We start from the raw sequence: 12,849 nt of genomic DNA on the forward strand, positions 1-12,849 counted from the left end.
ACCGCTCTAATAGAGCGAATTAAATAGATCTAGGTCACTATAGAAACAAAATTTTAAAATAGATACCCTGCAAAAATGGCGATTCACTCTCGTGCTTTTTTGCTTTTAAGAAGAGATCTTGTGAACCTTCAAAGGTTCCCTTTAACTGTAAGTTCCAACTAAAGTAACTAGTGACTGTTTTGACTTGTAGATCTAACTGAAATGCATTCTAAATTGGGTAATGATTGCCTCTTTTAGAAGTAAACTGTAAAAACATACATAGTGCAGGAGCCTAAAAAGAGAAGGAGCGGCTAACTTCAACGTATACCGTATTACTAACATTTGCAAACTTTGCGATGATTAACTATTAGGTAACTATTGCGCGAACACGCGCAATAGTTAGATCGCAAAGGGTCAAATTTTCTGCTGATTTGGCTCATTCGCAAAGGCTTTTCACCTGCTAGTAATACGGTACTCGGGGATCACGTTTTGTAATTGCCCGTGAAACCGCACTTCCTTGCACCGCACTTCCTTGTATGGAAGCGACTAAGTGCTTGCAAACCGCAGCCCTGCATTGTGTATAACACGTGTACAAAAGAACGTGTAGGGATTCAACCACTTAAGTGACTCTGTCATAACCACTTACGAAACGTGATCCCCGTAGTCAACCGCTCCTTCTCTTTATGGGCTCCTGTACATAGCAGGAGCCCATAAAGAGAAGGAGCGGCTAACTTCAACGTATACTCGGGATCACGTTTCGTAATTGCCTGTGAAACCGCACTTCCTTGTATGGAAGCGACTAAGTGCTTGCAAACCGCAGCCCTGCATGGCGTATAACACGTGTAGGGATTCAACCACTTAAGTGACTCTGCATATATGGAAATGCGATCATAACCACTTACGAAACGTGATCCCCGTAGTTAGCCGCTCCTTCTCTTTATGGGCTCCTGTACATAGTAAGTCAACAATTCGTAAATATTGCACTGGTTTACAATGCAACGTTGGCAACATGTACGTACATGTACGTAGCATGGCATGCAGTGGAGTTGTAAATATAATGTAGGGTATCTCAGCATCTCCAACTGACTCGTTCGACCTTTTTAATTGGACAGCTAAAGTTGAAGGTCTCTCCGGGACAATATGGGAAGGTACGTGCATTCATGTCTGGATCAAAAGCCATCACATTGTCACAGATATTGATTGTGGCATCACATAAAAAGTTAGTAGCAGCGCACTGCTTTGTTACTATTTTCAGCTTATTTTTACCGTATTACCTTGATTTTAGGCGACCCTCCAAGCTTATAGGCTACTTTCTGATCTCTAAAAGTAGCGACAGCTGCGTTTACAAAATTTCGTGTCCTGTAAATGTAGCCACACCCTAGCCTTGATTCTAGCCCTAAAAATAGTAGTTTTAAGTGGCCTGAAATCGAGGCAAGTAGACTAGGTAGAGCTACTCCAATTAGATGCGACGCCAGGAACACAACACAATTTTCAACCTCCAAAGAAGCGACCTCTAGCATCTAATAGTGTCACATATCTTACGGTACATACATGTACTGTTTTGCAGGTGGAGTGTTTCAAGTGAAGCTGGCCTTCACTGATGATTTTAACTACGTACCTCCTGTCATAAACTTCATAACTGTACCGTTTCATCCAAATGGTAAGATACTTGAATGTTCTGCTTATTAATTTGATTTGCAAATCACGAATCGAGTGACTATTTTGCATTGTGCAGTGGACCCAAGTAATGGTAGTCCCAGCTTTCATCTTCTAGCTGAAAATGGATGGCATTGCATTAATGAATCCACTGAAGACATCACTGTGGCATCAATATGTCTGCGCTTACAGGTACATGTATGGTAATTAGGGTGCTCTAGTTGTATCAGAGCCACACACTAGGAAAGTTTCAGGCAATTCATTGCCTAAAATATACAATGGTTGTGTGTTACTGTACTCGTATAGTAAGTTTGATACTCTTCCTTTATTACATGTATGAACTCTCTTATGGATATACATTACATAATTATGCTATGCACACACAATGTATGCTGTGTTACCACAGACGTTGCTCAGTAACCCTGAACTGGATGATGGTTGTGTTCTTAATCCGTCAGCTGCTCACTTACTTCGGGAAGCACCACACACTTACAAGCAAATGGTGTTGGATTGTGTTACCACCAGTTTGAGAATTGATGGTAAATACTTGCGTACATGTACGTGACCATTATTAAGAGAATGAAGTGCCCCGATTTCATTCCGATGCCGTCTTGATTGATTATCCCACTGTACTAACACAAACCACCCCTGGCTCACTCAACATTTATTATTAAACTTTGGTTGCTCGGTGCTCAATGGAGTACTACATGTAACTCTTTGCAGTACGTAACTGAGTTTATGTTGGCGCACTGACCTCATTATCGTTATAGATTGTCCATTAAAATTGTACACTGTAGCTGGACTGACTCCGTTTGAACCGGACACACCTCCACAATCTCCGCATCATACTGTTGTTGAAAATGAATCTTCTGTCAGTAGACAGGGGAAACCAATGAAACCTGTTTCGTATGATAACTATCATATCCTATGGAAAGGAATTGCTACTTCTATAACTGATTATAAGCGAACTAATCAGTGTAAGTCTCTCCTCATCCATAATATTCCTTATAGTGTGTACTCCCTGTGGTTGTTTACAATTGTTGCCCATGCAGTCACTAGGCTATTGGATGCTGACACTAAACTTGGTCGTGTTCACCATGAGCAAATAAGAATCCTAGAAACAAAGTTGGAGCAGTAAGTTATAAAATCATAATGATCATTGATTATGTGCTCAATGTTTAGGCATTCTGAAATGAAGTATGGTAAGCCACCCAGTAATAAAAAAGCCACCCGAAAAAGTTCAGTTGGAAATGCCAAGTCCCGTCTAAAGCGAGTTGAAGAGCTACGGTCATTGTACAAGAATGCTACAGATACTGAAAAAGGTAACAGCTTAAAGTCAGTATAATAATTATTGTATATTTTACAATGATGTCATTGCACAAATCATAGCAGGATAACACAGATACTTGCAACATTTATGGCCTAGACTAGTGACTAGTTTTGCTCTTCTGCTTTTTGCTCACGCTCTCTCCAGTGTTGAAAGTCAGGGTTGCTCTCACCACAGAGACATCCGGTTGCTGTGTGGGGCTCGAAATGACTGCATTATAGGTGCATTCTTGAATAATGTATAGAGCTCTGCTATTGACCCCAAAAGCGCATGCGCTAATAATCCAGTTTCTACAGTATTGTAACTACTTCTACAGAAAGTTGCGTGGGATTTATTGTCTGTTTTGCTCTTACATTAAGTTGATTATAAATACATGTGCTTTATGCAGATACATGTTATAGCTTTTACACTCTGAACTGACATTTATTTCTAGAGCTGTCCCTGTTGCTCAAGCGATAGGCATAGTCTTCACTGTTTCATTTACAAATCTGACTTGTTGCACCAAACATGTAGGTGATGCTTCATGTGTTCCATTGATCCTACAAGAACGACCAGTCAGTGTCTTAGCTGATAACTCAGAAGAAGTAGAACATTTAGTTCAATGGACGAAGGATTTAAACGAACTACAGCTGCTGTCACAATGACATACAATGTACATGTACATGCAGTGTCATAATTAATTTTTAACGTTTACTATAGTCACAAAAATAATCTTAATGAGCTCTGCATATATGCAAGGGTCAATGTCTATTTATTATTTAAACACATTTAGCTTTGTAAGGTATGCCTTAGCGCATACAAAATGTACACATTGTTGTGATTTATCAGGGTGGTCTCGTAGATAATCGTTCAAGGCAATGCTTTGAAAATGTCCTCCTCCAACCAGTATCAGGCATTTCGATCTACTGGCAATGGTTCTTTGTAGTGCTGCAATGTAGCCAGGGTTTGTGTTACCTTCTGCTGCATGATTCAAATTTGACTCCCATGTTTTATAACTCCATTCTCCATTGAATATTGTAGAAAGCGTTTTCTTTGTTTTAGCTATTAGGTCAGTTAAATTTAATCCAAAATGTGATGTAGTAGTAGCCCATGAAATGCTTCCAGAATCCCCAAAATCAAGTGTTACAAATGGTTTGCTGAATTTAGGGTCGTGTTGTTTTCCTATTGTATCACTTAATGCGATCACTTCTGTCATACATTTGTCAACATCCATTTGGTGTGAGTCATGTAAAAATTCCACCATTCTTTCCAGTCGGAACATAATTGATAGAGCTACCTTACCACCGAGGAATTGACGCTCGTACCATTTCACTTGATCAACAATTTTTTGGCTGGGTTTATAAAGATTTGTTGTAGGACACTCGGAAATATTTATGCTTTTGCTTGTCAATGGTGTATACCATTTTCCCCTCCACAAAGTAAATACCGTAGTTACTTCAATTGGCGACCAACTTCCATAAATTGCATCTCTCGCCTCTTCCTGAGAAAAGATCTTCCTCCTGGCTAGAGAGAATGGTGCTTGTACAACCTTCACGATACAGTAACCAGCTTCCATAGAAAAGCTCCGTATGTGCTTATGCCATCCACTTGGTGCCTTTTGTGGATCAAGACATTGGTTTGATCGTGTGTGTGTTATTTCTGGCCAAAGCACTTTTAATTGTCTTTCTTTTTCTGGTACGCTCCTTGTCACCAACACCAACACAATCTTCTTTGAAGCGTGTTCAAAGAAGTAGTCTCGAGTTGCTAGCTGTGACTAAGTTATTTTCCCTTGCCACTTTGTTGAAAAAACTAGTGTCAAACAGGTTAGTTAGTGTTATGTGGGAGGAATTGTTGCTTGTTCCAGTACTTGTTATGTCAGATACCAGTACACCATTGGCTATCGTTGGCTCTAGAATTATCATTGGCACACTTAGGGTACTTGCCCAACATTGCAGAGATTTTAATGCCTTTATCCCTGAACCTTGTTGACCACTGTACCGTAATGCTGTCACAAATCCTTCTTTCATATCCTTTGTAATTTTGTGGGAAGTTGAAGAGTGGATGCCAAGTTGTGATGTCAAATGATCCTGTTTGATTGACTCCATAGTTGTATCTCGGACATTTAGCCACTGATAAAATAATACGGCAGCTACTGTAGAGAATACTACTAGCAATAGAAACAACCTATGATTTCTAACTAAGCAACCCATATGTACGTTTAACTTGTATGTGTAGGACATCTAAATCGATTTGCACGACAACTGTGGAATTTGTGTGAAGCCATTCACATTTAGTTAAAGTACCAGAAACCATTCTTTTGTTATGTTTTAGCTAGATTGTTTGCTGACACATTTTTTTTTACTGCGCACAATAAGTTCTGTCATAATACTTAATGCATGCAGGCTATCCCAGCTGTATGCGCAAGTAAGACTGATGTGATTGTGAATGAAAAGTATGATATAATTATAGCTCGAGAGAAATACTTTCACAAAGTTCAAAGGTAGCTGTTCCCATTTGGACACGATAGGATTTGTCCTTGAATAATTCCTTGAATTATCGTATAGAGGGTAATTTTCGGGGGACAAAATATTCGTGGTTGAGCAGTATTTAGTCATTTTGTGGATATTATTTTCGTGGTTGCTTGCACTGCTGGTAAAGGTAGGCAAGGTCGCTTCATTCGTGGGTAAAATTTTCGTGGTCAGACCTTCAACCATGAAAACCACGAATATTTTGCCCCACGAAAATTACCCTCTATACGGTACGGTAATTAAGGACAATTAGATTTTTAGTGAAATAGAATAAACATGTATTACAATGTATGTGCTTGATTCAAAAGGTAGAGTGCGAATTGGAGAATAGCTTAAACAGAAACTAGATGTCTTATAATAATGATTACAAATGGGTGATAACAAACACTGATTGCCCACACTGATAGTTTAAAAGCAGTGTTGATTTTTGTAACTATACAGGACCAAAGCTAATAACATAAAAATTCCTTATCTCCAGGGTTATCACAATTGTTGGTCTCACATTGCATACAGAGGTGTTCAGGTGGGTTGAGGGAATGCTGCAAGGTATAAAGGTACTCATGCAACTAGTGGATGTAGGAAATAGCACAGCACATAAAAATTGGATTTGATCTTGGGGGAAGGTATAGAGAATTGCCTTCATGGTACATATATAATAATAATAATAATAATAATAATAATAATTATGGTTTCTCAGCATACATACAGGTGATTACAAAAAAACAGGACAATATAGTGAGTGTACAGCTGAAGGCTAATCTGAAACTAGTCAGATTTCCCAGTGTGAGAGATAGATTATAGAGAACAAGTGATTCACAAACGAACACTAATGACCATTGTGGAGCATTTACTGCAGGGGGACAGAGAAAATGAAAGGAACATGTGTTGTAGGGGTCGAAATGAGTTACAAAGTGGGACCATAGAAATCGGTTGATCAGTGTCCTTTATGCATTGAGATGATAGAGACATATCAATGGCCGGTAGGCAGTTCCACAGTCTGGGCAGACGGTTAAAATAGAAATGACGGTGTTGATTGTGGCTTGATCTGGTGTGACGGAGGGTGAGCTTGTCAGATGAGATATTGAGACGAAATCTGTAATGCAGAAGCGATTTGTTTTGCTTTTAAATGAGTTAACAAAGAACATTATGTCTGCCAGCTCGAAGGAGTACATCAGAGGAAGTAACTTTAACTTCACTAGTCTTTCCTTGTAGTCACCATCAGAGTTGCCTAGGATAAACTTTGTTGCTCTCTTCTGAATACGCTCCAGAGCTTCAGTATCTTTGACTAGCATTGGTCTCCAAAGGTGTGAGCAATACGACAGCTGTGAGCGAACCAGTGACAGGTATAGCTTCTTCTTGGTATATACTGAGTTGGATGATGAGAAAGTACGGCGGAGTAAACCTAAATGTCTGTATCCCTTAGCAGAAATGCTGTCATAATGCTTGTGCCAGCCCAGATCCTGTTGCAGTATTATCCCCAGGTCTCTGTGACTCTCCTTTGGTGAGATCGGCCTCCCCGAAAGGAAGTAAGAGGAGTTCATAAAGAGTGAGGGGTTTTTAGAGAATTTCAACAACACACATTTTTGAGAATTAAAAGAGAAGTTCCATTTGTTGCTCCAATCATTCAGCATATCAAGGTTCGATTGTAGTTCAATTGTATCTGAGGTTGATTTCATCTGATGAGAGCATTTGGTATCATCTGCAAAGATATGAATATTAGAGAAGTTAATGCTAAGAGGAAGATCATTGATATAAACCAGGAAAAGCATAGGCCCAAGGATGCTTCCTTGCGGAACTCCAGAAGATACCGGTAGGAGAGTTGAGTGGTGACCATTGATGGATACCATTTGCCGTCTAGAAGTAAGGTATTCTTTAAACCATCTCCATAGTGCGCCGGAAATCCCCAGATCATGGAGTTTGAAGAGAAGTTCCTTATGGGGTACATACAATGTAGAAGAGGTTACTAGAGCAGGGATTGGAACGGAAGTAATATTTTACAATGAAGTCCACGTACAGTGCATCCAATCTATAGAGAGTAGATTACCACAAATGTGTGAGTAGTTGTACTTATTTAAATATCTTATGAGATTAGAGCATTTCTAAGAAAATCTACTTATACATGTACCATTGTGAAGGTGAGTGAAGCTAAACTAGTTTGGCTATCTTATGAAAGGTTCCTTAAATATCTACACATCCTCCGCAGTGCTCAAAATTGCTAGTTTTTAGTGCCGTTTCAGTTACAAGTATGAAGAGTACCTCTAGCTACTTCACAACAATCGAGATTAAATTTTCTTTGTTACCTACCATCAGACGCATGTGATTTAGTAATAGGAGTAGCTCTGAGATGTATGCAATAAGTTTCCCGGGCTTTTGTGGAAGTTGTGAAGAGATACAAGGATGGTCCCAGAGCCACTACAGTGCATCCAGAGTAGAATACCAAAATAGGTGAGTACTCAAATCTAAGAAATTGTGCTGATACCATTGTATAGGTGAATGAATAAGCTACACATTATTCAAAAATATTTCCCCAAAAGTTGTTGTAGTGGGAAATAATTTTAGGTGAAAATGGGGTGATTGTAAAAGAATGTATGTCACATCAATTTAACTCCGGCTAAAGTATTTCTGGACAAAATTTTCTTATCAGAATTAGACAATTTATTCAAACTTACTCCGTGTAATTTTTAGATTCTAAGATTTTCTTAAAATCTCTCCCTGAAATCGAGGCAGGTAGACTAGGTAGAGCTACACCAATTAGATTAGATGCGACACCAGGAACACAACACAGTTTTCAACCTCCAAAGAAGCGACCTCTAGCATCTAATAGTGTCACCTTAAATCGAGATCTTACAGTACATATCTTACGGTACATACATGTGCTGTTTTGCAGGTGGAGTGTTTCAAGTGAAGCTGGCCTTCACTGATGATTTTAACTACGTACCTCCTGTCATAAACTTCATAACTGTACCGTTTCATCCAAATGGTAAGATACTTGAAAATGGGGTGATTGTAAAAGAATTGTATGTCACATCAATTTAAGAATGTATGTCACATCAATTTAACTCCGGCTAAAGTATTTCTGGACAAAATTTTCTTATCAGAACTAGACAATTTATTCAAACTTACTCCGTGTAATTTTTAGATTTGCAAATCACAAATCGAGTGACTATTTTGCATTGTGCAGTGGACCCAAGTAATGGTAGTCCCAGCTTTCATCTTCTAGCTGAAAATGGATGGCATTGTATTAATGAATCCACTGAAGACATCACTGTGGCATCAATATGTCTGCGCTTACAGGTACATGTATGGTAATCAGGGTGCTCTAGTTGTATCAGAACTATAAAGGCCACACACTAGGCAAGTTTCAGGCAATTCATTGCCTGGTTGTGTGTTACTGTACTCGTATAGTAAGTTTGATACTCTTCCTTTATTACATGTATGAACTCTTGATATTATCTTATGGATATACATGTACATAATTATGCTATGCACACACATTATTTTACAATGTTATCCACAGACATTGCTCAGTAACCCTGAACTGGATTGATGGTTGTGTTCTTAATCCATCAGCTGCTCACTTACTTCGGGAAGCACCACACACTTACAAGCAAATGGTGTTGGATTGTGTTACCACCAGTTTGAGAATTGATGGTAAATACTTGCGTACATGTACGTGACCATTATTAAGAGAATGAAGTGCCCCAATTTCATTCCGATGCCGTCTTGATTGATTATCCCACTGTACTAACACAAACCACCCCTGGCTCACTCAACATTAATTTTATTATTAAACTTTGGTTGCTCAGTGCTCAATGGAGTACTACATGTAACTCTTTGCAGTACGTAACTGAGTTTATGTTGGCGCACTGACTTCATTATCGTTATAGATTGTCCATTAAAATTGTACACTGTAGCTGGACTGACTCCGTTTGAACCGGACACACCTCCACAATCTCCGCATCATACTGTTGTTGAAAATGAATCTTCTGTCAGTAGACAGGGGAAACCAATGAAACCTGTTTCGTATGATAACTATCATATCCTATGGAAAGGAATCGCTACTTCTATAACTGATTATAAGCGAACCAATCAGTGTAAGTCTCTCCTCATCCATAATTATTCCTTATAGTGTGTACTCCCTGTGGTTTGTTTACAATTGTTGCCCATGCAGTCACTAGGCTATTGGACGCTGACATTAAACTTGGTCGTGTTCACCATGAGCAAATAAGAATCCTAGAAACAAAGTTGGAGCAGTAAGTTATAAAATCATAATGATCATTGATTATGTGCTCAATGTTTAGGCATTCTGAAATGAAGTATGGTAAGCCACCCAGTAATAAAAAAGCCACCCGAAAAAGTTCAGTTGGAAATGCCAAGTCCCGTCTAAAGCGAGTTGAAGAGCTACGGTCATTGTACAAGAATGCTACAGATACTGAAAAAGGTAACAGCTTAAAGTCAGTATTATAATTATTGTATATTTTACAATGATGTCATTGCACAAATCATAGCAGGATAACACAGATACTTGCAACATTTATGGCCTAGACTAGTGACTAGTTTTGCTCTTCTGCTTTTTGCTCACGCTCTCTCCAGTGTTGAAAGTCAGGGTTGCTCTCACCACAGAGACATCCGGTTGCTGTGTGGGGCTCGAAATGACTGCATTATAGGTGCATTCTTGAATAATGTATAGAGCTCTGCTATTGACCCCAAAAGCGCATGCGCTAATAATCCAGTTTCTACGGTATTGTAACTACTTCTACAGAAAGTTGCGTGGGATTTATTGTCTGTTTTGCTCTTACATTAAGTTGATTATAAATACATGTGCTTTATGCAGATACATGTTATAGCTTTTACACTCTGAACTGACATTTATTTCTAGAGCTGTCCCTGTTGCTCAAGCGATAGGCATAGTCTTCACTGTTTCATTTACAAATCTGACTTGTTGCACCAAACATGTAGGTGATGCTTCATGTGTTCCATTGATCCTACAAGAACGACCAGTCAGTGTCTTAGCTGATAACTCAGAAGAAGTAGAACATTTAGTTCAATGGACGAAGGATTTAAACGAACTACAGCTGCTGTCACAATGACATACAATGTACATGTACATGCAGTGTCATAATTAATTTTTAACGTTTACTATAGTCACAAAAATAATCTTAATGAGCTCTGCATATATACAAGGGTCAATGTCTATTTATTATTTAAACACATTTAGCTTTGTAAGGTATGCCTTAGCGCATACAAAATGTACACATTGTTGTGATTTATCAGGGTGGTCTCGTAGATAATCGTTCAAGGCAATGCTTTGAAAATGTCCTCCTCCAACCAGTATCAGGCATTTCGATCTACTGGCAATGGTTCTTTGTAGTGCTGCAATGTAGCCAGGGTTTGTGTTACCTTCTGCTGCATGATTCAAATTTGACTCCCATGTTTTATAACTCCATTCTCCATTGAATATTGTAGAAAGCGTTTTCTTTGTTTTAGCTATTAGGTCAGTTAAATTTAATCCAAAATGTGATGTAGTAGTAGCCCATGAAATGCTTCCAGAATCCCCAAAATCAAGTGTTACAAATGGTTTGCTGAATTTAGGGTCGTGTTGTTTTCCTACTGTATCACTTAATGCGATCACTTCTGTCAGACACTTGTCAATATCCATTTGGTGTGAGCCATGTAAAAATTCCACCATTCTTTCCAGTCGGAACATAATTGATAGAGCTGCCTTACCACCGAGGAATTGACGCTCGTACCATTTCACTCGATCAAGAATTTTTTGGCTGGGTTTATAAAGATTTGTTGTAGGACACTCAGGAATATTTGTGGTGTTGCTTGTCAATGGTGTATACCATCCTTCCCTCCACAAAGTAAAGACCGTAGTTACTTCAATTGGCGACCAACTTCCATAAATTGCATCTCTCGCCTCTTCCTGAGAAAAGATCTTCCTCCTGGCTGCAGAGAATGGTGCTTGTACAACCTTCACGATACAGTAACCAGCTTCCATAGAAAAGCTCCGTATGTGCTTATGCCATCCACTTGGTGCCTTTTGTGGATCAAGACATTGGTTTGATCGTGTGTGTGTTATTTCTGGCCAAAGCACTTTTACTTGTCTTTCTTTTTCTGGTACGCTCCTAGTCGCCCATTCCATCAATACCAACACAATCTTCTTTGAAGCGTGTTCAAAGAAGTAGTCTCGAGTTGCTAGCTGTGCTAAGTTATTTTCCCTTGCCACTTTGTTGAAAAAACTAGTGTCCCACAAGTTATTTAATGTTATGTGGGAGGAATTGTTGCTTGTTCCAGTACTTGTTATGTCAGATACCAGTGCACCACTGACTATTGTTGGCTCTAGAATTATCATTGGCACACTCAGGGTACTTGCCCAACATTGCAGAGATTTTAATGCCTTTATCCCTGAACCTTGTTGACCACTGTATCGTAATACTGTCACAAATCCTTCTTTCATATCCTTTGTAATTTTGTGGGAAGTTGAAGAGTGGATGCCAGGTTGTGATGTCAAAGGATCCTGTTTGATTGACTCCATAGTTGTATCTCGGACATTTAGCCACTGATAGAATAATACGGCAGCTACTGTAGAGAATACTACTAGCAATAGAAACAACCTACGATTTCTAACTAAGCGACCCATATCGGTACATGTACGTTTAACTTGTATGTGTAGAACATCTAAATCGATTTGCACGACAACTGTGGAATTTGTGTGAAGCCATTCACATTTTGTTAAAGTACCAGAAACCATTCTTCTGTTACGTTCCAGCTAGATTGTTCGCTGACACATTTTTTTTACTGCATAATTGTTAATGCTGTAATTTGTGTGCATGGTTTACATGTAAGCTGCTCAACATTCACCCATTGCTTACTTCCATACAATCATATGAGAAGCCCACTTATTTTCAGTATCAACAGCCCAAGTCACTATCTACATGTATACCACGGGGCAAGTCAAAGTGTCTAAGTCACCTTCATAGAAAATACAGCACCCCGACGCTGATGCTATGAGACTGAGAGTGGACAAATCGACAGCAATTGGTAGCTAGTGGCCTAAGTATCCAATTGAAATGTACAATAGCGACAATTAAGTCACTGCATAAAGCTGCCAATGATTGAATATTTGGCGTTCCGCCTATCACCTTATCCAGTAAATTCCATGACCTAGACAAGATAACTCATGCAAGAGGGATGTACAGGTAATACAACTCGAGCCCGGCAATAAGGCCGTATAATAACACTGCACTGTCATGGGAAAAACCTTACTGCTATGTGCCTTGTGACAGGAGAGTGCGAGTCTTATAATTTTGTGTATGAAGTTGGTATATAGCAACCAATCTGCGTGCACGAATTACTACAAGTTCAGTGCATTTGGCC

The 12,849-nt window shown here is 39.1% G+C and overlaps 2 protein-coding genes and 1 pseudogene across 2 annotated transcripts in view; 2 read left to right on the top strand and 1 right to left on the bottom strand.

Moving 5' to 3' along the window:
• The window catches only part of LOC135338878 (NADH dehydrogenase [ubiquinone] 1 alpha subcomplex subunit 13-like), an 81,911-nt gene that overhangs the window by 10,794 nt on the left and 58,268 nt on the right, over positions 1–12,849 (bottom strand). The window lies entirely within an intron of this gene.
• On the top strand, positions 4–3,725 carry LOC135338874 (ubiquitin-conjugating enzyme E2 U-like). The gene is made up of 9 exons (XM_064534963.1): positions 4–147; positions 1,043–1,127; positions 1,547–1,639; positions 1,715–1,827; positions 2,042–2,174; positions 2,433–2,612; positions 2,688–2,769; positions 2,818–2,957; positions 3,476–3,725. Exons 1-9 carry the CDS (start codon positions 76–78, stop codon positions 3,604–3,606), a joined length of 1,029 nt encoding a protein of 342 aa, XP_064391033.1. The 5' UTR covers positions 4–75; the 3' UTR covers positions 3,607–3,725.
• Positions 1,134–10,609, top strand: LOC135338977 (ubiquitin-conjugating enzyme E2 U-like; annotated as a pseudogene).

The sequence above is a fragment of the Halichondria panicea genome, chromosome 7, assembly GCF_963675165.1.
Source record: "Halichondria panicea chromosome 7, odHalPani1.1, whole genome shotgun sequence".
Taxonomy (NCBI): Eukaryota; Metazoa; Porifera; class Demospongiae; order Suberitida; family Halichondriidae; genus Halichondria; species Halichondria panicea.